The sequence below is a fragment of the Phyllostomus discolor genome, chromosome 9 (genome assembly GCF_004126475.2).
Source record: "Phyllostomus discolor isolate MPI-MPIP mPhyDis1 chromosome 9, mPhyDis1.pri.v3, whole genome shotgun sequence".
Taxonomy (NCBI): domain Eukaryota; kingdom Metazoa; phylum Chordata; class Mammalia; order Chiroptera; family Phyllostomidae; genus Phyllostomus; species Phyllostomus discolor.
This window is the reverse complement of record NC_040911.2, coordinates 45458681-45481559: the sequence shown is the minus strand read 5'-3', so window position 1 is coordinate 45481559 and position 22879 is coordinate 45458681. Positions and strand designations below refer to the sequence as shown.

At 46.1% G+C, this 22879-nt stretch overlaps 1 protein-coding gene across 2 annotated transcripts; it reads left to right on the top strand.

Annotated features, from left to right (window-relative positions):
- Positions 1 to 2510: 2510 nt before the first annotated feature.
- On the top strand, positions 2511 to 18161 carry LOC118496721 (lethal(3)malignant brain tumor-like protein 4). Of its 2 annotated transcripts, XM_036009293.1 has the most exons (4): positions 2511 to 2593; positions 3716 to 3885; positions 14725 to 14787; positions 17635 to 18161. In XM_036009293.1, the coding sequence occupies exons 2-4, from the start codon at positions 3763 to 3765 to the stop codon at positions 17785 to 17787; spliced, it is 339 nt and encodes a 112-aa protein (XP_035865186.1). In that variant the 5' UTR covers positions 2511 to 2593; positions 3716 to 3762; the 3' UTR covers positions 17788 to 18161. The 2 variants fall into 2 exon arrangements, with proteins under 2 accessions (XP_035865186.1, XP_035865185.1); XM_036009292.1 differs by lacking the exon at positions 2511 to 2593 and having other exon boundaries at positions 3336 to 3885.
- Positions 18162 to 22879: the final 4718 nt, after the last annotated feature.

Genomic DNA, 22879 nt, shown 5'->3' with positions numbered 1-22879 from the left:
AAAATCAGGGTGTTCACGTTTGATGAAAATGTATGTAAAATTTTAAGTGGATAATTTCAAAAGTCTAATTTTATGCACAGAATTTAAAATAATGCAAATCATCCCACATTTTAAAAGTCTGTCAAGAGCCACAGAACTTCAAAGCTGGCAGGCTGAGCGGGTTTTCACAGTGTTTCCTGGGTGCCACGTGCCGCACCGTTTGCACTGGCAGCACACTGTGGTTCCCACTCCCGTTTCCGTCCCCTGGGGCTTCTGCAAGTGACTTTGGTGACCACAGCACAGTTGTCCCTGGACCACTTGGGTGTGCAGTCTGAACACCGCCCTGAAGATCCTGAGTTTTAGTCTGAATTTCAGCTTTCATAGAGGTTCGGCTGGTCTAGGCACACTGGCTTTGGAAATACTGTATGTCCTCGTAGTCACCATTGTTACAATTTACAACACCTTTGCATCTTATAGCACTAATGTAATGTCTCATGTGGACTGAATGCTTATACTGTAGCAGGAGCTGTTCTAGTCCCAACACCTCACTGAGGTGTAGTATTGTTATTACCCCATTCTAAAGACGAAGACCTTGATACATAGGAGGTAAGTATCTCACCCCAAACCACTCAGCAACTGTATGGGGACCAGGATTCACAACGAGGCAAGCTGGTGTGGACCTGCCCTGCCTCTGGCGGCACAGTCCCCTTCGGCAAGCCTGCCCTAGCATTCTTTCAGCTAGACCTAGAAATTTCACCCCCAAACCAAAAGTTTTGGGGGAAGTCAGACCTAGTAAATGAAACAAAGAAGACACTGTGAAACGCTGTCCAAAATGCATTCCCTTTCTTTTGTTACTATTGGAAAGCTAGTCTTACATTGTGCTCATTTCTAATCATGTAAATCCCCTTCATAGAACACCAGTCCTGACTGACCTCCAGGAGCTTACGGTGGAGTTTAGAGTAGCATCTACCATGTGAGTGGTTACAGTGCGCTGCGACCACGCTGCCTTCTGCACATTCTCTTCCCCTCCCGCCGGTTCTGCTGGGGGTATTGTCAACCCCGGCCCATCTCAGAGATGGCAGACTGGCTATCCAAACTCCCTCCTCCTCGGGGACTCTCTCTCTAACCTAACTCAAGTCTTTCTGAGCAGGAAAACTCAACTTTAAGGCTTGCATCTCATGACATAAAGTTTTATACAGTAAAATTGATAATGATTGATCATTGATTTTCATGTTTAGTATGTAACTGGTACTGGCAAGCATTCCCCAAAACCTGAGATTGCAGGTAAACAGATCCAGAGAACTTGGCACCAGTAGCAGATCGCAGCCCAGCAGGTGGTGTGACCTTTCCCTGCTGCCCACGACATAGAGGGCCTGTTCCCCACTAAGTTGTCTTCATCCCTTTTTCACCTCTATTTTTCACCTCTAGATTTCACCTCTATTCAGAAAGGTTGTTTGCTTTAATAAGGACACAGCTGATAGACTTCAAAAGCCTTGGAAGACACAGAGCCAGTTGGATGGTATAAAGCTAGAGCCCCCAACTTTAGTGGTAACCTGAAGGCCACCTTGCTACTGACACTGACCAAAGTCCCCGGGCTTCCAGAGCTCAGAACCAGGAGAGGTGGTGGTCTCAGGAACCTCAGCGCCGTTAAGTGCTGGCAGCCACACCTTCGGTTTGTTTCCAAGTGGATGCCTCAACAGCCAAGGCAATTTGCTTCCAAAATTATGGTGTGGAAAATTTCATGGCTTGGGAGCACAATGGTTTTCTCACATACCTTCAGCACATATTTGTGAATTATAGGAATCTGATTATCATCACTTGACATTCTCTGTCTCCAAAATACAAGATTCATTAATTGTGTCTTTTCAGTCCTATATATATTTCAGTCTTATACGTAATTGATTTACAAAGGGAGTAGGTTAGCGATACATATGTGATTTTTTTTTTCTTTTAAGTCCATGTTATTTCTGCAAAAACAACGGATGGATTGATGCAGTGATTCTTTTCCAGAATAAAGCCCAGCTTTGGCTCAGGTCTTAATCCCTAAGAGTACATAGATTTAACCCTTGGTTTCCCAGTAAAGTCCTCGGTGATTCTGCATGGCCGTGACTGCCGACTTGCTCTGCAACCATGCCACCCTGGGTCTTCAGGGCTTGTTTTGTACATGCTCCTTGTCCTACCTGACAACTTCATTAAAGAAAATTCGCATTCGTAAACATGCTGGCTTTTGAAGGTGTGAAGCTTCCCGTCAGAACCTGCAGCCTTATTCTGTTGGCTGAACTACACAGAGGGAGATAACCTATTTACATACTAAAAAGGTCAGTGTTGGGCAGTCAGCATTTAGAAACACATTTGCTGCTGCTTGCAACTGGAGCATAAGAATTTGGGAGGAGGCCGCAGTTCGCTGTCTCCTTATTTCTGTAGACTGCAAGCATTGGTACATACATACGCAGGACGTCGGTGCCTAGCAGCCAGGGAGGGGTGGGCAGGTTCTGTCGCAGCTTAGACCCTCCCTGATGACTACCAGGTACCATGCAAAGCACAGATCAGCCTCACCTGCTAAAAACTGTTAATTAGAGATGGAAATATTTGCAGAATAGCTCTTCTGACTCAGGTTAGTAAAACACAGATTATCATAATAGACTTTAAATCATGTGGCAACTGCTTACTTAACCTTCCATTTGCATTAGGCAAGCTAGGCTTTTAGAGAGCTTGAAACATTTCCTTTTGTGGCCTTTCTCTTTAAAATCTTTTAAAATATCAACTTTGTTTTGTTAATGTATATTGAAAATATCTTCAAAAATATCGTACAGGCATGAGTTTTCTCTGACATTGCTGTAATGTTTTTGCTCCTTACCCATTTGTGCAAAGTATAAGGGTACTGAGCTCCACGGCTTCACCTACAATGTTGGGTATAACGTAAGAGTAGAGTCACCCTGAAGGTGGGAAACCAGGCTCAGAAAGGCTGGGGAGAGAAGAGTGAGGTGAAAATAAGTCTTACTCCTTGGTGATAGCAGCTAGTCTTGGGCAAGCAGCAGCCAGCAGCCGTCCATTGCTCTTCATGCTACAGACTCAATGGTGGTACATTCACAGCTTTTGCTCCAAAAACAGAGGACTCTCTTAAGAGTGCCTGGGGCAAGGATAGTTGCAAAGCTGCAGCTTCTTTCTGCAAGTCCTGGTGAGGTCCTCCTGGCTGGCTGGCAGCTACAGCAGCAGCTGCCACCCAGGTTCTCCAGGGAACCCTGTGCTGCATTCTGTGTTCAGTGTCCCCCAGGGGACCAAGGAAACCAGATGTGGACCTGGGCTCATTCCTTCTTTGGAGACACACAAAGTGGCTTCCAGGAAGAAATCATTCTTCGCATGCATGCACATGTCTGTGTGCCCACTGCTTAACAGTCACATCAGTGAGGCGCTGTACTTCCTCTGACTCCTGATTAAGAAGAGGGGAGCCAGTGGCGGGGATGAGTTAGCTCTTCGTTGGCATCAAACAGTGTGTCATAGAGATTATACAAACCTGCTTATTAGCCACAGTCTTCAGGACCTTATATAACAATGGGTTTTCATGACCATTGTTTTGAAACACAACAGTGGTATTGGCTGTGCTGAGGACTCCTGGCAGTGATGCTCTGTGTCTGCACTTCACCTAACCTGACTCTGGACTTCTGTAATGAGAGGCTGACCTAGATGCTGCTCAGTAATTCGCACGTCTGTGCTTCCCAACCCCTGCCTCTCTCAGAATACGCGGCTGAGCAGACACAGCGGGCACTGCACGAGTCGGTCTTCATGGCATCCTTGTCCACCCACCCTTCCCGGGACCTCCCTCTCAGCAGGGAGCAGCACTGCAAGCTGCTGCCGGGCGTGGCTGACATCCAGGCAGATGAGGTGGCCCGATGGACAGTGAATGAGGTGAGTGGGGCTGCTCTGGGGCCATGGGATGGACGTGCTCAGCTGCAGAGAATTTCTCTTAGGCACTGAATTCAGTGTATCAAAGTTAAGATCCACAGTTAAGGGCGAAGACGTGCATGGTTTTGAGGAAATTCGGAAGGCCTGATGTGTGTTGCCATCCTCTTCCCAACCAAATCCCAGCACCACCTCTGTGCCCCGCAGCCACAGCCCTGGGCTCATTCAGGCAGAGGGGCCAAGCCTCCAGCCCACGCTGCAGGTGGGACTGAGGAGGCCCAAACGTACCAGCATCTCAGCCTGGGGCTTGACAGCTCCTGTCCCAAGCGTCATCTTCCCTGGGAGAACACCCACCCCCCAGGCCCTCTGTGCCCAGAGGGTCTCCCTTTGCTGGTGCCCGCAAGGCCCTAAGGGCCTTATGTTCTCACAGCGGAGCAGCTCTGTGCTGCCATCAGTCCACCAGAAGTCACAGATTTTAAAGGAAATTAGATCACAACATTGTAGAAGATGCTGTACCAGACAGAAAAATGAACTCAAATTTACTATAAACATGTCTTACAGTGTTGCTTTTTAATAAGGATCAGGTAAGTCCCATTGCTTATTGTAATGCTATAGAAATGCTTCATATTTAAAAACAACTATCCTTTGAGGAAGAGGTCTTTGACTGACATTCCTTTCCATAAAGCTATTGTTGTCCCTAGCCATCCCTTAGTTAATTTTTTTAAAATAAAGGAAAACTCTGGGTTACCCTAAGAACAAGATTAGGGCTGGAGTTAAATCAATCACAAACTGTTCATTGAGCACTTACTGCACTCAGCCTAACTTAATCTTGGTTTAATTAAGCCTTCCTTTCCAGCCTTAGACAAACAGCAGGTGGTGAAGGCCACCCAGGGGTCAAGGTCTGGAGTGGTCCCTGCCCCCTCCTCTTTCTCCCAGGCCCCTCACAGATTCTGCCTGGTGGGTTCCCCCCCGCCCAGCATCCCTGCCCAGTGTTTCTCCGTGTGCAGCACAGGGACCGACACTTCTCTCCCTGCACACGCTGCCTGCCCACCCTTCCTCCCACCCCTGCCAAAGGGCTCCGGTGGTCCCAGTGTCAGCGAGTAGACGTGAATACACCAGGAGCTGGCTCGTGTTCGGGGAAATGAGTGTATGGGATCCTTCAAGAGTGCACAGAGTCTGGCCCTTTACCCCCATTTATGAATTTTTACCAGTTTGCAAAGCATGCATCAGCTTCATGACCAAGCTGATAGAATTACAGTCTATTGTGTCTATAATCCAATCATGTAAGGTTGTGCCTTTGAGACAACACTGAACATAATGGGGACCTCGACTGAGAACACAATGGCAAGTTACTTTTTCCTGCCTTTGAAGCCGTTCATCTGAGTTTTACCTTTTTTAAAGACTGCAGGTAGCTGTGCCTCTGGCCCCTCGCACTGTCCCTGTCTTGCTCAGAAAGATGTCATGGGAAGGCCGCCACCTGGATTCAGCCCTTTGTGTATATACAGAGCGAGTGTGTCCTGAGAATCAGTGAATGTGGTAGAGAAGGGAGAATTCTGGTTGTGTCTCTACCCAACTCATAATGGTCCCTGGCTCCCCAACAACTCCCTTGGCGTATCAACGAGCCCTGCATGGGCTGTCCTCACCTGCATTTTCAGACTGCCTTCCGCCTTGCCTCACCTGGCCCTCTTCCTCTGGCCTACAGCACTCGCTCCTCGCAGGCCCCACACGTTGTTCTCTTACTTGCACAGGTGCTACTGCTGCCTCAGACCACCCTCCCACACTGCCTGCTGCCACCAGCAGAAGCCTCTGGGCAGGGCCACACCTCCTCTCGGTGCTCCCATTTCATCTGTGTCTTCTGTCTCTGTCACTGCCCCTGCACGCACTTGTCTGACCCCTGACCAGCTGAGGAGAGACCTTACTCACTCACTGGGTGCGTATCTTGAGAACCTCTTGCTATACCTGGTACTTAGTAAATAACAGAATGAATGTGCATTGAATGGATGTTGTGTGACAGGGCATCATGAGCTGGATTTTTTAAACCAAAAGTAGGACATATATAAGCAGAAAAAAAGAAGGGAAACCATTCCAGTCCCCATTCCAAAAAGAAGGGAACAACAGGGGGTTGCATGGGAGAAGTGTGACGTACGCAAGGATGGCCGACACACAACACATCCTTTACTAACATTGATGATGACAGCAAACAGTATTAATATAATGGTAAAAAGACAAGTAGTCATTTTGCCCATTTTACAGATTGGGAAATTGAGGTACCAGAGTCTAAGTAACTTCTTAAGGTTGTGTAGTGAGAGCCAGGTCCAGAGCTGATGTGTTACCCACCACACATGCACACTGCAGACCTGGGTCCAGAGAACAGTGACCTGGGATGGGGAAGGGGGCAGGGCTCGGGGCCAGGCACTGGGCATGCGTGTTAGTCACTGGGCACTCTGAGCTACTGCAGGTTCTGATGCAGAGTCACCCTGTAAAGATGGTGCCTCAGGAAGATGAGAACGGCAAAGATCTGCAAGAGGAGTAAGAATGAGAAGAGACCAAGGAAAGGGAGACAGCCAGAAGTCACCACCATGTTCCTGGTGTGGGATAATCAGACGTGGACTGGACACAGCCATGAGAAGAACCACCCAAATCCAGCAGATGTTGTAAAGTCCAAGTCACCCCACCACCGGGAAATAGGTCAGATACTGAGACGAAGAAATGAGATGAGCCAAATGTGATTCCATGCAGAGTCTCAGCACTACCCCATTAGAACCTAATGAGAATAATCGTGTGTGAGAGCACAGGGCTCTCGAGTTCACCTGAATGACTGGGAACAGTGGTACCATCGAAAGAAACAAAACTTTGGGGAAAGACCAGTTTGGAGCAGGAGGATAAGGTGATGAATTTGACATGGGATGGTGTGAGTTGGAGACCCCTGCAGATTACACCAGTGGGCAGGGAACCTCTCTCCCAGGAGCAGAGACATGGGGCAACAGCAGTGCTCACCCAGAAGGTCATTGTCCAGAGAGGGCAGCAAGGACGGAGGTCAGCGGGACCACATCAGGATGCACAGGGGAAGTGTCTGGAAAGGGGCACTCTGAGGAGAAGTGGGAGTGGGTCATGAAACACCAGTGGTGTGAGGAGGCGGCTGTGAGTGCTCAGTGTGACAGGCTGGACACCGGGCTGGGGTCGGGGCTCTGGGCTGGGGCTGTGGAATTGGAAACATTGTGTACAACACGTGAATTTTCTCCTTAAGAAGAGGGCCAAAAATAATAAAAGTTTTATTAACTTTTCGAAGTTGCAGGGGGGCATCATCCAAAAAGAACAGAAACAGCTGTTTCGGGAACATGAAGCAGTGAGTAGGAAATTCGCAGGGGGCCTCTCATCTGACAAGTTGCAGGTCCAGCACTGAAGGAGAGGAAGAGGTTAGAGGCCCATTAAAGGGAAATAGGTGGTCCAAGGGCAAGTCTCATTAGGTCAGAATAGGTCTCAAAAGGAAGAGACTCACCACGGGGGGAGGCTGGAGACGCCATCAGGGATTATGAGGGCACTGAGATTGCCGTTCCTGCACTCTTGTAACGGGGCACGTGGGACCCCGGCCTGTATCTCTGGGAGAGCCCTTAGAGATTTTCTAGATTAAAAATAAAGCAGCCATTGGAGAGGCTGTCTTCATAAAGCTCCCCTGCTCCTGGTGCTTCCTTCACCATGGCTGCCTCAGGGATGCGTTCAGAGAAAACGGTTTGGGCAGTTTTCTAGCTTATGTATCTTAGTCTCAGTATCTACCTAATGAGAGGCTCTTGAGGGCATGGACCACATCCTAAATTTCTTTCACTATCCTCACCCTCTACAGCACATTTCCTGGCAACCAACTAGGTTCTCCAGAAGAACCTTTGGTGGGTTGATAGTGTGGGCTTTGTCATGGTCCCATGAGCATCTTTGAAAACAAAGCAGCCTTCAAAGGGAGTTCACTTAGGGGGCACTGCAGAGAGTCCCAGCAACTCGTTTACGACTGCTCCGTGCACCACGTTAAAAATGGCATGTGGGTAGTGAGGGTCTGCAGAGGCAGTCAGGGGTCCATGGGCACATTTTGAGGAGATTTTTTTTGTGCTTTGTTCCTAGAGGAGAGGGACCACAGCAGACTGGCACAGGGCCTGATGTAAATGGACGTGTGTGTCTTTGTGTTAAGGTCCAGTCAGTGGGACTTAAGGTGGGTGGCCGGCTGTGACAGAAGATGGAGCAGCGCGAGGACTCTCCCTTTGTCTCCCTCCTGGCCCGGGAGGAGGACCTCCGCTCTGCTGTGTGTTACCTGTGAAGGCAAGCCAGCCCAGGCCGGGTCTGCTGACATTTTCCAGAACACCGGAGCTGGCTTTTAACTCCTCTGTCAGTGTGGCTGTTTCTACTGGAGCCGTGTTTGTCAAAGCACAGGTGGATGTTAAAGTCGATTTGGCAGTTCTAAAATGAAGACAGGCCCACATGAAAGTGCATAATTGTAGGAAGGGTTGTTGCCTTGTGAAACCTGTATTAGAAGTGAGTGGGTGTGTGCACACGCTCGAGTCATGGTCAGTGTGAAGTGTACTTCTTACTCTGGGTCATGGGAATATTCTGTAGAACAGCATAGGTGGTTAAGAGTAGGGAATAAAATATCTTTACATCTTTGTACATTTTTGTAGCAAAGTATCTTGCCCAGAACAGGTGTCTGACAGATGAGTGAGTGAGTGAGGAGTTCATGTTGTGTGGTACCCACCTGCCAGGTGTCCAGGGGGACAGGAGGGCTGGATGTGACACGTTATATGCCCATTACCGCCACTGGTGTGACTCAGATATGTTCAGTTCACATATGGGTACTTGTATTTCTTATTTTCATAAATACTGTTTAAAGCAGCACATATAAATCACACCAGCCTCAAGTAAGTGTTCCCTAAATATCCATTTACTTTAAAAGATGGCGGTCACATTAGAAGCAATCCCTATACAAAAGGGAGTGTTTTGAAAAATTCAGAGTATTGCTAACTAAGCATAACAGCCTAATTCCATCAAGCCCTCAAAAGCGGGGGCGGGGGCACAAATAATAAACTGCACTGTTAAAAAAATGAGACCCAGGCTGGAAACATGGTTCCCAGTGGACTCGGGGACACAGCTCTAGGCTCCACAAAAATAGAAGACACCAGCATTTGGAAAGATTTAGGGAGCAACACCCCCACTGAAGAAAACAAGCCCTGCTGAGCTCCAAAAGGACGCCAGGAAAAGTAGGTCGCTGGGGAAGTAAGTTGGGTAAAGTGATGGGCTCATCTAAGAGCCTGCACAGTGTCATCTTTCTTCGTCTTTTCCAAATTGCTGTGTCATTCCTAGAATTAACTTACTCAGAGCTCTTCCAAACTAAATCTGGGGCTGGAGGCATGGGGCACTGTGCTCTCAAGAACTCAGGGAACCACTGCCCATCAGCCTCCACACCAGGTGTGCTTCCTGAAGCCAAGGCCAAGGTCGCCTGCCCCCAGACTCCAACAGACCTGCCATTTCCTGGGAGAAGTAGACAGGTCCTCACAGACACCTTGAGTGGGTACGAATGGATGGCAGTTTCTTCATTCATAGAGGTCGCTCACATCTGCTGGAATAGTTCGTATTTACCACAAACTTGAGAGAGTGAGAGGGAAACTCGGATAGTATTCTATGGTATGTTAAAGCTCATCACTGCACATTTATAAAACTTGTAGCTAAATGGGCTCTCTCTTAAAACTTAAAATATAATTTCTTTTTAGGGGACTAAATACTGTCTATCAATACTAAATAATAACAATGAATAATGGTCAAGAAAAGTTGGCCATTTTAAAATGCTGTCCAGAAAAGTTGGCCTCAATAGATTTCATGGAGCTTGTTCTTCACTTTGGAAAAAGAAAAGCAGATTGAATAGAATCAGAATCCCTTTCCAGAAAGGCTATTGCCGACACATGGTGAAGCAAGCTGTACGGCTCTGCCTGCACTGTCTGAGTAAGGCAGACTAAATGACAGCAGGAGGCGGGACAGTGAGCGGCTATGCGGACACCAAGCGCAGGGCCCCCTTGCTCAGCAGCACTGGTCTGTTTACTCTTGGGTTTAACACATTATTTATTCCCATTTAAAAATCCAATCTACCTTTGCCACAGACAATGATTTCTTGGCTAACAATACTAAGAAGACAGAATGTGATCCCTTTTTTCATTTGTTTGCTCAGAAAAGGACATTCTCACCCATGTGGACCATCAAAACAACACACAACCCTTGTGCAGTGACCATGTATTTAAAGGGGTCATCTCTCCACACACTTCACTTTGCCTGTGGCCCAGATGCGGTCAGGATAGAGACCCACAGTTGGCTCCAGGGCTTCCCTGGGGTATGCCGGTACTCCTGGAGACCCCCACCCTCCTCTCCTGCCTTTCCCACTCAGTAGCTGTAGCCAAAGTTGACTCTGCTTTGGATGACATGCAGGCTAGGCATCCTTCTTATGGCCCTGGTCCTAGGAGGCTTTGAGCTGAGGCCTCCTCTACACTGCCACCCTGAGTTGTCCGCCCCCTGTGGAAATACTGCACAGCCAGCAGTACCCATCTTGGCCACCAACTCCCTGTGGAGTGTCTGCTGAGAATCCACCTGAAATACCATCTGTCCCTTCTAGAAGCCCCTAGACTAAACCTCTCTTCTGGATTTTAGCATATTGGACCATGCACATGGTAACTAGTAAGTCCTCTACTAGCCATTTTTGCTCTATCCTCCCCCAACTAATCAAACCTAAAACTCACTGACAGTTCAGGCTCAACCGGATCACAGGCCTAGCTTTCCCATCACCCAGCAGAAGCCTCACATGTAGCCACGATCCGGACATACTCGGCCAAAAGAACAGCCTAGGGAATGAGGGGACTACACCCACCTCTCAGTATCTTGAGCCCCAGAAACACTACAAACCCTGCGCCACTTGCACCAGTGACCACGTCTCTATAGTTCGACCATCACTTTTCTGAGGCTTTCCCCCACTCCCTGAAAATGCTAAACACATGCTCCATGCTTCCAGTCCACCCTGGAAACACAAAACCACAGTAACTCAACCAACGGACTCAGCTTCCCGGGTGCATGGACAGCCGGAGCACTGGTCCCAGGTGCAATGGCTGGGAATTATAAGGAGAGGAGGCCAGACTGAGGCACGCCCACACCTCCCAGAGGCCCCTCAGACTTGAAGATGCCATTGTGTGACAGCACAATGACTGGTTTGAAAGGGTTTTTGGTTTCTTTTTTAATTCTCATCATCCTACACTTTAGGGTGACTATAAATGACTCATGACAGAATATACTTGCAGCATCAGAGGTGAGTGAAGCAGACATCAACATGCCAATTTCCCCTAAAAAGATGTTCTGAAATCTTCATATTAGACTAAACACAGCTGTGAGTGGACAGGGGACAGAGCTCTAGGGTGCACACACACAGGTGTCAGGCCCTAGGTTCACCCTGGGGATATTGGCCCAGGCCATTCCATAAAGTGGAAATAAGCCAACCCTGTGCTGTTCTTTTCTGCAAAGTGCAGAGAGGGGCCCCCAGCTGCTCACATCTCGGAGCTCCTGCAGGGAGCAGGTACTCCCAGAGCTCTTTGACTGTGTAACATGCCCTGAGCTCCCTGGCCCTCTCTGTGAGACACAGGAGAGAAGGGCAAGTGCACACAATTCAGTCCACACCAGAAGCAGAGAGCCAGAACAGAAAAAACAAAACCCAACAAGACAATTACTCCTAGAAATATTTTCTCCCCGGATTTTTTTGCCATTGCTTTCTAGCTTGCCTTTCACCCCTTGCTGCAGCAGTGCCAGACCTCGCTGCCAGAAGTGGCCAGGACTCTTCCGATTGTTGGGAGTCTGCACAACATCCCAGTTGTTCAGTCAGCTCCCCAAAATTATCACTCAGGAACAGTCAGTGGCTTCCCTTGCTTGTAGCCAGATCTTTGCCTGACCTTGCTTATTAAAAGGAATTCAGGGCATGTGGATGGAGAGGGGAAAAAAAGCTAAGACTGGGATAATGAGCCAAAGAAACTTGATTTTTCAGAACTCTGGGGTAAGAGTTAGAAAACCTGAGTTCCAAAACTACCTTTGGCACTTGATGGCCTTGCACGACCTTGAATAAGTTGTTGAGACTCTTGGACTGCAAGCCCTGGCTGGTGTGGCTCAGTGGATTGAGTACTGGTCTGCAAACCAAAGGGTCACCAGTTCAATTGCCAGTCAAGGCACATGCCTGGCTTGTAGGCCAGGTTCCCAGTAGGGGTCACATGAGAGGAAACCACACATTGATGTTTCTCTTCCTCTCTTTCTTCTGCCTTCCCCACTCTCTAAAAATAAATAAATAAAATATTTTTTAAAAAAAACTCATGCTTCAACTCCACAATGACTTATGTGAGAATTCACTTCGCATAGACTTCTTGAGTCTCTGTTTTGGCCAGGCATCAAGTGGACACGTCCTCATTGTCTCTAACAGTTATTGTGACAAGTGCCATGCACAGGCCCCAACCCCTGCCCTCCTCTCTGACACACAACGTCGACAGCCAGGGAGGATCAGATGAGAGAATGTTCTAGAATGCCAGAACTCCACATGGATGGAGATTGTCATTTTCATCATCTAGGTCAGCCTGGAAATAAGAGGTCAGAAAAGGTACTAGGGGCTGATCTAATTTCTGAGCTCGCATGCTAATGTGACTTGATAGCTACTATTTAAATCCCAAGTGTTTGAAGGATTTGGGGTATATTTTAGTCCACTGTTGAATCACTAAAACCCAAGAAATTATTTCAGGTGCATTTTTAAAATATATTTTATTGATTATGCTATTACAGTTGCCCATTTTTTTCTCCCTTTTATTCCCCTCTGCCCTGCACCCCTGTTCCCACCAGAATTCCCTGCTCCTTAGTTCATATCCATGGGTTGTACACATAAGTTCTTTGGCTTCTCCATTTCTCATACTATTCTTAACCTCCCCCAGTCTATTTTGTACCTATCATTTATGCTTCTTATTCCCCATTCTCTCCATCTTCGCCACTGATAACCCTCCATGTGATCTCCATTTTTGTGATTCTGTTCCTCTTCTAGTTGTTTGCTTAGTTTGTTTTTATGTGATTTTTTTTAGGTTCGGTGGTTGATAGTTGTGAGTTTGTTGTCATTTTATGGTTTATAGTTCTTGATCTTCTTCTGTTTCTTAGATAAGTCCCTTTACCATTTCATAGAATAAGGGCTTGGTAATGATGAACTCCTTTAACTTGACCTTATCTGGGAAGCACTTGATCTGCCCCTCCATTCTAAATGATAGTTTTGCTGGATAGAGTAATCTTGGATGTAGGTCCTTGCCTTTCATGACTTTGAATACTTCTTTCCAGCCCCTTCTTGCCTGTGAGGTTTCTTTTGAGAAATCAGCTGGAAGTCTTATGGACTCTCCTTTGTAGGTAACTACCTCCTTTTCTCTTGCTGCTTTTAAGACTCCTTATCTTTAATATTGAGTAATGTAATTATCTTGTGTCTTGGTGGGTGCTTCCTTTGGTTCAACTTCTTTGGGACTCTCTGACCTTCCTGGACTTCCTGGAAGTCTATTTCCTTTGCCAGATTGAGGAAGTTCTCCTTCATTACTTATTCAGATAAGTTTTCAATTTCTTACTCTTCCTCTTCCCCTTCTGGCATCCCTATAATTCGGATGTTGGAATGTTTGAAATTGTCCCGGAGGTTCCTAAGCCTCTCCTCATTTTTTTGAATTCTTGTTTCTTCATTCTGTTCTGGTTGAATGTTTCTTTCTTCCTTCTGCTCCAAATTGTCGATCTGAGTCCCTGTTTCCTTCCCTTCACTGTTGGTTCCTTGTACATTTCTCTTCATTCACTTTGTATAGCCTTCATTTTTTCCTCCATTTTGTGACCATACTCAACCATTTCTGTGAGCATCCTGATTACCAGCGTTTGGAACTCTGCATTTGATAGGTTAGCTATCTCTTCATCACTTAGTTCTGTAATTAGGGCCACATTTTTTTTTGTCTTGACACAGCTGTTATGTTGTAAGGGGTAGAACCTTAGGTATATGCCAGGACGGGGCAACCAATGTGGCTGCGTAGTAGCACTGTATGTGGGGGAGGGGTCTAAGAGGGACACTGCTGTTTGCCGGACTCTTTGCTGGCTCTCAGTCACTTTCTTCACAACCCACAAGCAAATTGGGTCCTTCTAGTGCTGATGCCCCAGTGGGTGGTTTTGTGTACATTGTAGGACCCTGTAGGTCTCTCCAATGAACTCTCCTGTGAGGCAGGAGTTCCTCCTGCCACTGCAACCCCCACATATTTTTATCACCAGAGGTTTTAAGGCTTTATTTCTCTGCACTGGAACCCTGGGTTGTGTGGTCTGTCTCGCTCCTCGGTTGTTCCTCCCAGTTTATCTGCATGCAAATATGGGACTGCCCTCTCCACCAACCTCCACCTTGCCCATTCTTGTCCGAAAGCTGCTGCTTCAACCACTGGGTCTTCCAGTTGCCTCCTTGATGCGAGTCCTTTCTGCCCAGCTGCCCATCGCTGCCCTTTCTACCACTCTGGATGAATGTTTCTTCTTTAACTCCTTGGTTGTTGGACTTCCATACAGTTCAATTTTCTGACAGTTCTGGTTATTTTTTGTTATTAAATTTGTTGTTGTCCTTCTTTTGGTTGTTCAAGATGGCAAAGTATATCTATTTATGCCTCCATCTTGGCCAGAAGTCTCTCTACTCCACAGCAGTTCCCTCTGCTCTAGTCTAGCAAAATGTCTTTGATGGGGAAGTACAGCCTTCAACCTGGAAAGGAAGGGAAAGTGCCCAGGTACATTTTTTAAATCAGGCTTTCATTTGCACTGTAGGTGGCTGAGTTTGTACAGTCTCTGCTGGGCTGTGAAGAGCATGCCAATTGCTTCAAGAAAGAGGTAAGAAATGTAAAATTATATATTCATCTCTATACTTCTAGGCCCAGAAGGGCTTTGTTTCCATTTACTTAAGTATGAATAAGAGCAGTTTGAGAGGCAAGAGAAAAGGGTCCCTGCAGGAAAGAGCCCAGCCATAGACTGGTCACAGCAGGGCCAACCTCTGTCTGAAGCTCACTTGTATTTGCTGTGCTGGGCTCACACAGCATGCTGAGGAAATAGACCATGTGAACACACTAATTGATTGACACTCACGATCATCATGAAGCCCCTGCACTGTGACTCCAGGCCACACTAGGGGCAGGGAGGAATCCCACCACATGGCTGTTCCAGAGAGGAGAGGGGAGAGAAAGTGGGGCCATCCTGTATATCCCTGCTCTTCAGCTGCTTCGGGGGGAATGCAGACAAGCCACAGAATCCTCCTGTGAGGTTTCTGCTTCCTGCTTCTTCTCAGTTACAAGTATACCAAACTGCTTAATGTTTGTCCCGGAATTAATATCCACCACTCTAGGGGCCCCAGAAGAGATGGGACCAGCTACAGAACAGTAATGCAGATAACAATGCTAGTTATTGTTTACCAATAGCTTGCCATATATCAGGCCCTCTGTAATCCCTGCACAATCATTACTCCTGGGTCCTCACAACTCCACAGCACAGCTCACCAGTGAGGAACCTAAGGTCAGGAGGAAAGGGCAGTCAGGTTCCAGCTCACATCCATCTGATTCCAGAGCCTCCAGTGTTGTTCTAGAACACTGCAAGAAAACTGGATTCCTAGGGACCCCAGGAAGCAGCACACACTCTCCCTGTCTGACGTTGGGGCACACGTGGCTCATGGGAAGTACTCTCTGAGTTTGGGGTCCTGGGTCCTCAGAGTCCCACAAGCCTTGTATTTCCAGGGAGCTCAGCAGCAGGGTCATTATGGCATCAGTCTGTAGCCGCCAATGGAAACTGGGGCTTTTCCTGGTTCTGCCTGGGCCCAGCCTCACACACACAGGCCACTCTGCATTGAGCAACACCCAAGTCCCACCGAGTCCACAAGTGTCTTTGTAGGTCAGGCTACTCAAGCTTAGAACTTAAGGCCAGCAGTGTCACCATGGGCACATCACTTCACCTCTCTTATCCCTCCTCTTTAAACACAGAGTTCTGTGAGGGGACCTTTAAGGATTAGGATTAGTATGTTTACAGTACCTGGCCCAGCTCTTGTCCCAGAGTTGGGGCTTAATAAACAGCAGTAATATAGACCAGAGGGTCTCCTCTGGAGACCACCAAGCCCTGCCAGTAATCCCAATATCATCTGTGAGAAGCTATGTGACTCAGGCAAGTCATTAAGCTGATTAACTGTAGGATTTCTCACCCACCTTATGGAGTTGTTAGGAAGATCAAGCACACAGAAGAGACTAGAGTATAGCTCTATACATGTTAACTTTGTTATCATCATCATCACCACCATCATTGCCCTCTTCTTAGTGACTATTTGGCCAATAGATGTTGCCTGAAAACCTGAAGGTGCTGGAGCTGAACCAGGTCAGGGTGTGGCAGTAGGGAGCCCCTCTCTGCTGCTGCAGGAAGTACACTTTGTGCCCCACAGGAAAGGTGGTCCATTCTCTAAACGGACGATCCCTCATCAGACAATGTATCATACAAGCACAGGAAGCTTTTTAGAACTCTTAAAGCTTTACCCCTCACCAGGGATCCCAAGGTGATTCCTCCTTCAGTAAGACATTAATACCAAGGGTTTGTACCGTTAATCAAAAAGGGTTAGAACCACAGAGTTAGGATTGTGGAGGGGTGGTACCGTAGAAAACCCTTGCACTCTGTCCTTTTCGTTCTGGACCCAGGACTCATTATGAGCCAGTCTGTGTAGACAGTTGCCTGGGTGTAGGACCCACCCAGGCTCTGGAACTGCCACTCTGAGGACACCTGGGGCCAGGGGAAGCTGTGAGGAAGCAGCCTGCAGGGCAGCCCCTGGCCTCAAGCAAGGCTCAGGAGAGCTAATTCTTTTCTCAGGCTGCAGTGTGGTGGAAAGGCTAATAAATAAAACTTTTATGGCTTAGGTATTTCTGCTTATTATAGCATTTATAATTGAAAAAATTAAAATACAGGAAAGTGAAAAGGAGAAACTAAAATCCCAACCACTATTCCACCAGCCAAAGATAACCTCTGTTAACATTTCATACAAAGATTTCAAGTAGTTTAACTATGTGTATGTGTACATGTGGTCATGCACATTTAATTTCACAAATTAAAACTGAGATCTTTCTATATCATCATAATCATGTTTTGCTGTTTAACGATTCATGAAAATTTCCCAAATCATTAAATGTTTCATTGAGACATGATTTTGGTAACTGCCTAGTACCCTTCCTAGGTGACACTGTAATTTATTTACTGCTGCTAGTTTTGAGAGGCCAGGCTGTTTTCAATAATTCATTCTTATAAATAACACTAGAGTGCATGCAGTGCCCATTGTTCTCTTGGGGAAAATTGCTGGAGGTTTGCTTGGTGGATGAAAGTAGGTTATTTTTAAGGCTCTTAATATAAATTTGGGCCAACATATTTAAAATATAACAATAGAAATGTAGCCTGGAAACAGTTAGTGTATATCGAATTCATATTTAACAGAGTGAAACACCTTTGCATTTAACTTAGCTTTGGAGTCCTAGGGGAAAGGAATGAGCAATGGCTGGGACTCGGGCTTGTGAGGGATGCCATCGCTCTGCACGGCCACGGAGCTCTGCAGGGAGGCCGAGGCCTCCGGCTCAGAGTCACAGCTCCCCACCCAGGACTTACCGGAGGGTAAACAGCTTCAACGGCTTTTCTTTTTATTCCTGTTTATTTATTCACATGCAGCAGATTGACGGCAAAGCCTTCCTGCTTCTGACACAGACGGACATCGTCAAGGTGATGAAGATCAAACTGGGCCCAGCACTGAAGATTTATAATGCTATCCTCATGTTCAGGGATTCTCAGGACCTCACCGAAGAGGACACTGTCTCGGGCTGAGAAGTCAGGGGCTAAATGCACTGCCCGAGCTGCCACCTTGCTGGGACCTGGTTCTTTCAGCAATAAAGTTGGCCCGCACTGATTTGATTTTAATGCCCCTGTGGTCATATCCATATTTAATCTGGACCTTTTAAATGGCTGTGGCGTATATGTTTAGAGGGTTTTGATAGCTGCTCCAGGGCCAACAGCACCAAAGCCCAGGCATGCATACAGTTTGTGGATAACCTTGCCTTCAGTGGGGCCCTTTCAGCTCTGTTTGTGGGGCCACAAACAGACCAAAGAAGCAGCTGCATACACCTTTATTCTTCTCCCTTGCCATAAAAGATGCTACTTCCCAATTCGAAAGCATAAAACTCACAACTGGTAAAATAGTAGAGAAACAGAACTCATAAATACTTGTAATGTTTTCACCAGAACAACTGGGCCTGGCTCAGACCTGCCATCTGTGTGCAGTGAGTCTAAGAGACAGGGGCCTGGTGCTTTAAAAGATTTCATGAGGTTTTTGTGTACTTTACTCAGGAAAGTGTGAATTTTTAAAAAATAATGATAAGCACATATTTTTATGATTCAATAGTTCTTTTTGTTCCATTAACCATTTCTTGGTTGTGCTCCCGAGGCCTCCTGGCATGTACCTGGCAGCTGCCTGAGAAGAACCCGGGCAGTTAGTGGAAGCTGGGGACGCTCCCTGCCGCAGTGCCCTGCAGGCTGTGTGTGGGACCCGCCACAGGGAGACCTCATCCTGACACTGGCCTTGGCTAGTGGGCCAGATGCTCACCACACCAGAGGCCTCCCCTGCTGCCACCCTGAGGCAGCCTTCGGGGAACTGGTTTGCCCTGCAGTCATCTGAGTGAGTGTGATGAGGAGCTGTGGTGCGGCTGGGCCTTGTGCACTTCTTTACAGGGACGGCATTAAAAGGGATGATCTCTAATGTAGGGAGCTTGCAATCTTTTTTTTTGTTTTAACAATTCTGATTTGTTGTCAGACCTTACTTGTTGTGTGTAAGTGACTGTATCTGAGACTTAAGTGACATGGAGTCAGCCCCACACACAGTTTTAAAAACAAGCCCCTTTTTGCTGACACACACCTACAGTGAGGGCTACAAATGCCCCCATGGAAACAGGGCTCCAGTGTTGTCTTTAGTGGGGAGAAGAAAGAAACGGGAAAAGGAACTGGGGCCTGACTGTACCCATTTTATTTCAGTAAGAATCTGATGCTTAGAGAGTTCCTCAAGCTTTAGGTCACTGAAAAATAGAATCTTGTCTAAGAAGTGTCACATACATTACATTTCTTTAAGTCCTTACTCAAATGGAATTTTAATGTATTGGTTGATGTAAATTTTTCTTTCTATGTCACTTTCTTTGTTTTGTTTTTGTTTTGTGGACTGCCGTGCACAATTCAAATTCTTGCTTCTCTATGTTAAAATTTTAATATATTTTAAATGATAATAAACAGATAAAATAAAACCTTCACCTCTCTGCCTTAATGAATATGTTGTTATAACCTGTTCCCGTGCCACAACCTGGAGGCTGGTTTTCAGTTTTGGATGAGTGAAGGTGTCACAGCATGCTTTAGCTCGCAGACATCACTGTTTTGGGGTACTTGGGGTGTTTAGGGAATTAAATTTAGCTGTTAATAACTTAAGAGATTTAATTTAAAAAAACTCAAAACTGCTCATTGTAGAGGCTCTGTGGAAGGCATGAGACTTGGGTTCGTGTATTTAATATCGTTAATGTCATTTCAACAGAAGATCCAACACAGGACAGAATACCGAGCTATATTAGGACAGAACTACCATGTTCCAAGAAGACAGTGCAATCAGATTGAAAGAGCTCAATTCAGATGTCCAGCTGCCTACTGGGCTTCCTCGGTTTGTCACCCAACACCTCAACCTTGACAGATTCAAAAGGCAACTCAGATGGCCCCACGCCGGTATTTTCCCAAATGAATGACAGCATCATCATAGTAGCTGCTCAAGCCAGAAAACGAAAACCGTCTGTGTCTTTCTCAAGTTCTGGGCGATAAAGTCTTCTACCCACATGGCATCATGGAACTTGGAGATGGGAAGAAAAGTGCCCAATCAGCTTCCAGGCTGGCTCCTGCTTGCCCCAGCACCCTGAAGGCATTCATACCTTCCTGCCTTTACTCTCTTGAACTTCTTTCTTTAATCCACACTCACCTTTCCCTTGCACCCCTCTCACCTTTGTTTATGCTGACTCCTCTGACTGAAGTATCTCTCCTACTTCCCCGTCCCCTTGTTCAGTAGTCTTTCTTGACAACTTAACTGTGAGGTTCCCACTGCAGGTCCCATGGCAGCTGTGCCTTCCCACTGCATTGCTCCTCACTCTTCATTGTCATTACTTCTTTGTCTCTCCTGCTAGTCTAGAGGGTTGAGGACAAAGACTACGGCCATTGTGTTACCACTTACCCGAGCATTCAGCATAGTATCTAGCACTTAATTGGCACACAATAAGTTACTTGTTGCATCAATGAATGAGTAAACTAATCAAACTCAAATCCAAATCTCAGCTCTGCAACTTCCTAAGTGTAGCTTCTCTGTAAACGAAAGTAATTCCTACCCCAAGGAGATTTTTAAATTTTACTTGCGTGTGTATACGTGTATGTAATCATAACCAATGTGCACACGTAAGGTACCTGGCACCTAATGGTAGCCATTAAATAGATGCAGGAAAATAACAGCAACAGCAACCCATTTCTTGAACATTCTTCCAGGAATCTCCCTCATACAAACCCTGTAAGATTGCTTCAGACCTAACCCCAAGGAGCCCTCTTTTTTGTGTAGCTCTGTGTTGGGGTCCCAGGAGCATGCAGGGCCAAACCTGGGGGCCCTTGGTTGCCCTGACTCCACTGCCCCATATGCAGCTTCCACTCCAAACAGCTCCCTTCCCTGTCCCCATGCCCTCCAGAAAGGCTGGAACATTATGAGTTGAAATCTTTTGCTCTTCCCAGAGGACTCCTACCATCCTCAGGAGTCAGGCAGCATCCAGACATGCCCCAGATGACATGAAGGCCCCAGCTGCCCCTAGGTATCAGCCTGAGCCTTTTACTCTTCTCCTCTTTTCCCGATTCCCACACATGGAATGTGAGTGAGTTGAGGGAATGTTTCCAGTAGGGCTTCAAGAAATATAAACTTCTGGGTTATTAGAAAGAGTTCCCCCAAAGGACCATTTGTACAACACATCATAAATACACATCATGATCCTGGAAATTAGATCATTAGCAAGGATCCTAAGGGAGCTCAGGACTTGTGAGACCATAGTCTTTGAATGCCTTTAATTTCAGATGACTTTTGCAAAAATCAATTTCTTTCATTTCCAATAACAAACAGACATTCTGAGAAAAACCTAGCCTCAATCAGCTCTGCACATCTATTTTCTCACTCTGATTAGGTGATGACCTTGTATAACCCACATCCAAAAGAGATTCCAGGAATAACAGCACAGGAGACTGACTTCTCCTTAAGTCAGGGCCACAGGTTGTGACATCTTTCCCTTGCTGTGTGCTGACCCTCAAACATCCCTGCGATTTCTTGGTCAAGCTACCTTTGTCAATGCACTCTCCATCCACTGAGTGAGGGTTGGATGCTGTGAAGTGAAGGGAAAGTACTTGGGCTTTGCAGTGAGGCCCAGGCTTGAATCCTGAGTTCTGTGCCTACATGGGTGCCTAACCTAGAAGTATTTCTAACCCACCGAGCAAATGACCAGCTTGCCACATTTATTCATTCTTTTGCAACATTGAATTTTGATTGCAGTATGTTCTGCTTCATAGCATTTTAAAGAATATTCAGTTTGTCTCTGCAACTCCCAGGACTGCAAAGTATGTCTTTGGAATGCATCCTGTTCTTCACACTTCAGGGTCATTGTTCACACTTTTTTAAATATATATTTTATTTATTTCCCCCTATCCACTCCCTTCCTCCCTCCTGCACATAACCCTCCAAATTATCTCCATATCTAAGATTCTATTCCTGTTCTGTTTGGTTACTTAATTTGTTTTTTTAGATTCAGTTGTTGATAGTTGTGAATTTTCCATTTTAATGTTCAGAGTCTTGATCTTCTTTTTCTTATACAGTTCCCTTTAACATTTCATGTAATAATGGCTTGGTGATGATGAACTCCTTTACATATACCTTGTCTGGGAGGTACTTTATCTGCCCTTCAATTCTAAGTGATAGCTTTGCTGGATAGAGTAATCTTGGTTGTAGGTCCTTGCTTTTCATCAGTTTGAATACTTCTTCAAACTGAATACATCAGTCCCTTCTACCATGCAAAGTATCTTTTGAGACATCAGCTGATAGTCCTATGGGAACTCCTTTGTAGGTAACTATCTGCTTTTCTCTTACTGATTTTAAGATTCTCTCCTTATCTTTAACCTTTGGCATTTTAATTATGATGTTTCTTGATGTGGTCCTCTTTGGGCCCAACTTGTTTGGGGCTCTCTGTGCTTCCTGGACTTATATGTTTATTTTCTTCACCAAATTAAGGAAGTTTTCTTTCATTATCTTTCAAATAAGTTTTCAATTTCTTGCTCTTCCTCTTCTCTTTCTGGCACCCCTATGATTCAGATGTTGGTACATTTGGAGATGTCCCAGAGGCTTCTTATTCTATCTTCACTTTTTTAAATTCTTTTTTCTTCTTGCTGTTCTGATTGAATGCTTTTATCTTCCCTATGTTCCAAATTGTCGATTTGATTCTCAGCTTAATCCTTTCCACAGTTGGTTCCTTGTAGGTTTTTCTTTATTTCACTTAGTGTAACATTCATTTCTATCTGGGTCTTTTTTCTGCTGTTGCAGTATCCAGTGATTTCTTTGAGCATCCTGATAACCAGTGTTTTTAACTCTGCATCTGATAGATTGCTTATCTCCATTTTATTTAGTTCTTTTACTGGAGTTTTGTTCTGTTACTTCATTTGGACCATATTTCTTTGTCTCTTCAATTTGGCAACCTCCTTGTGTTTGTTTCCATGTATAAGGTAGAACTGCTTTGATTCATTGTCTTAGTAGTGTGGCCTATTGTAGAAAAGGCACCTACAAATTGGGTGGTGTGGAGCCTTAGGTAATTGCCCAGGTGGAGCA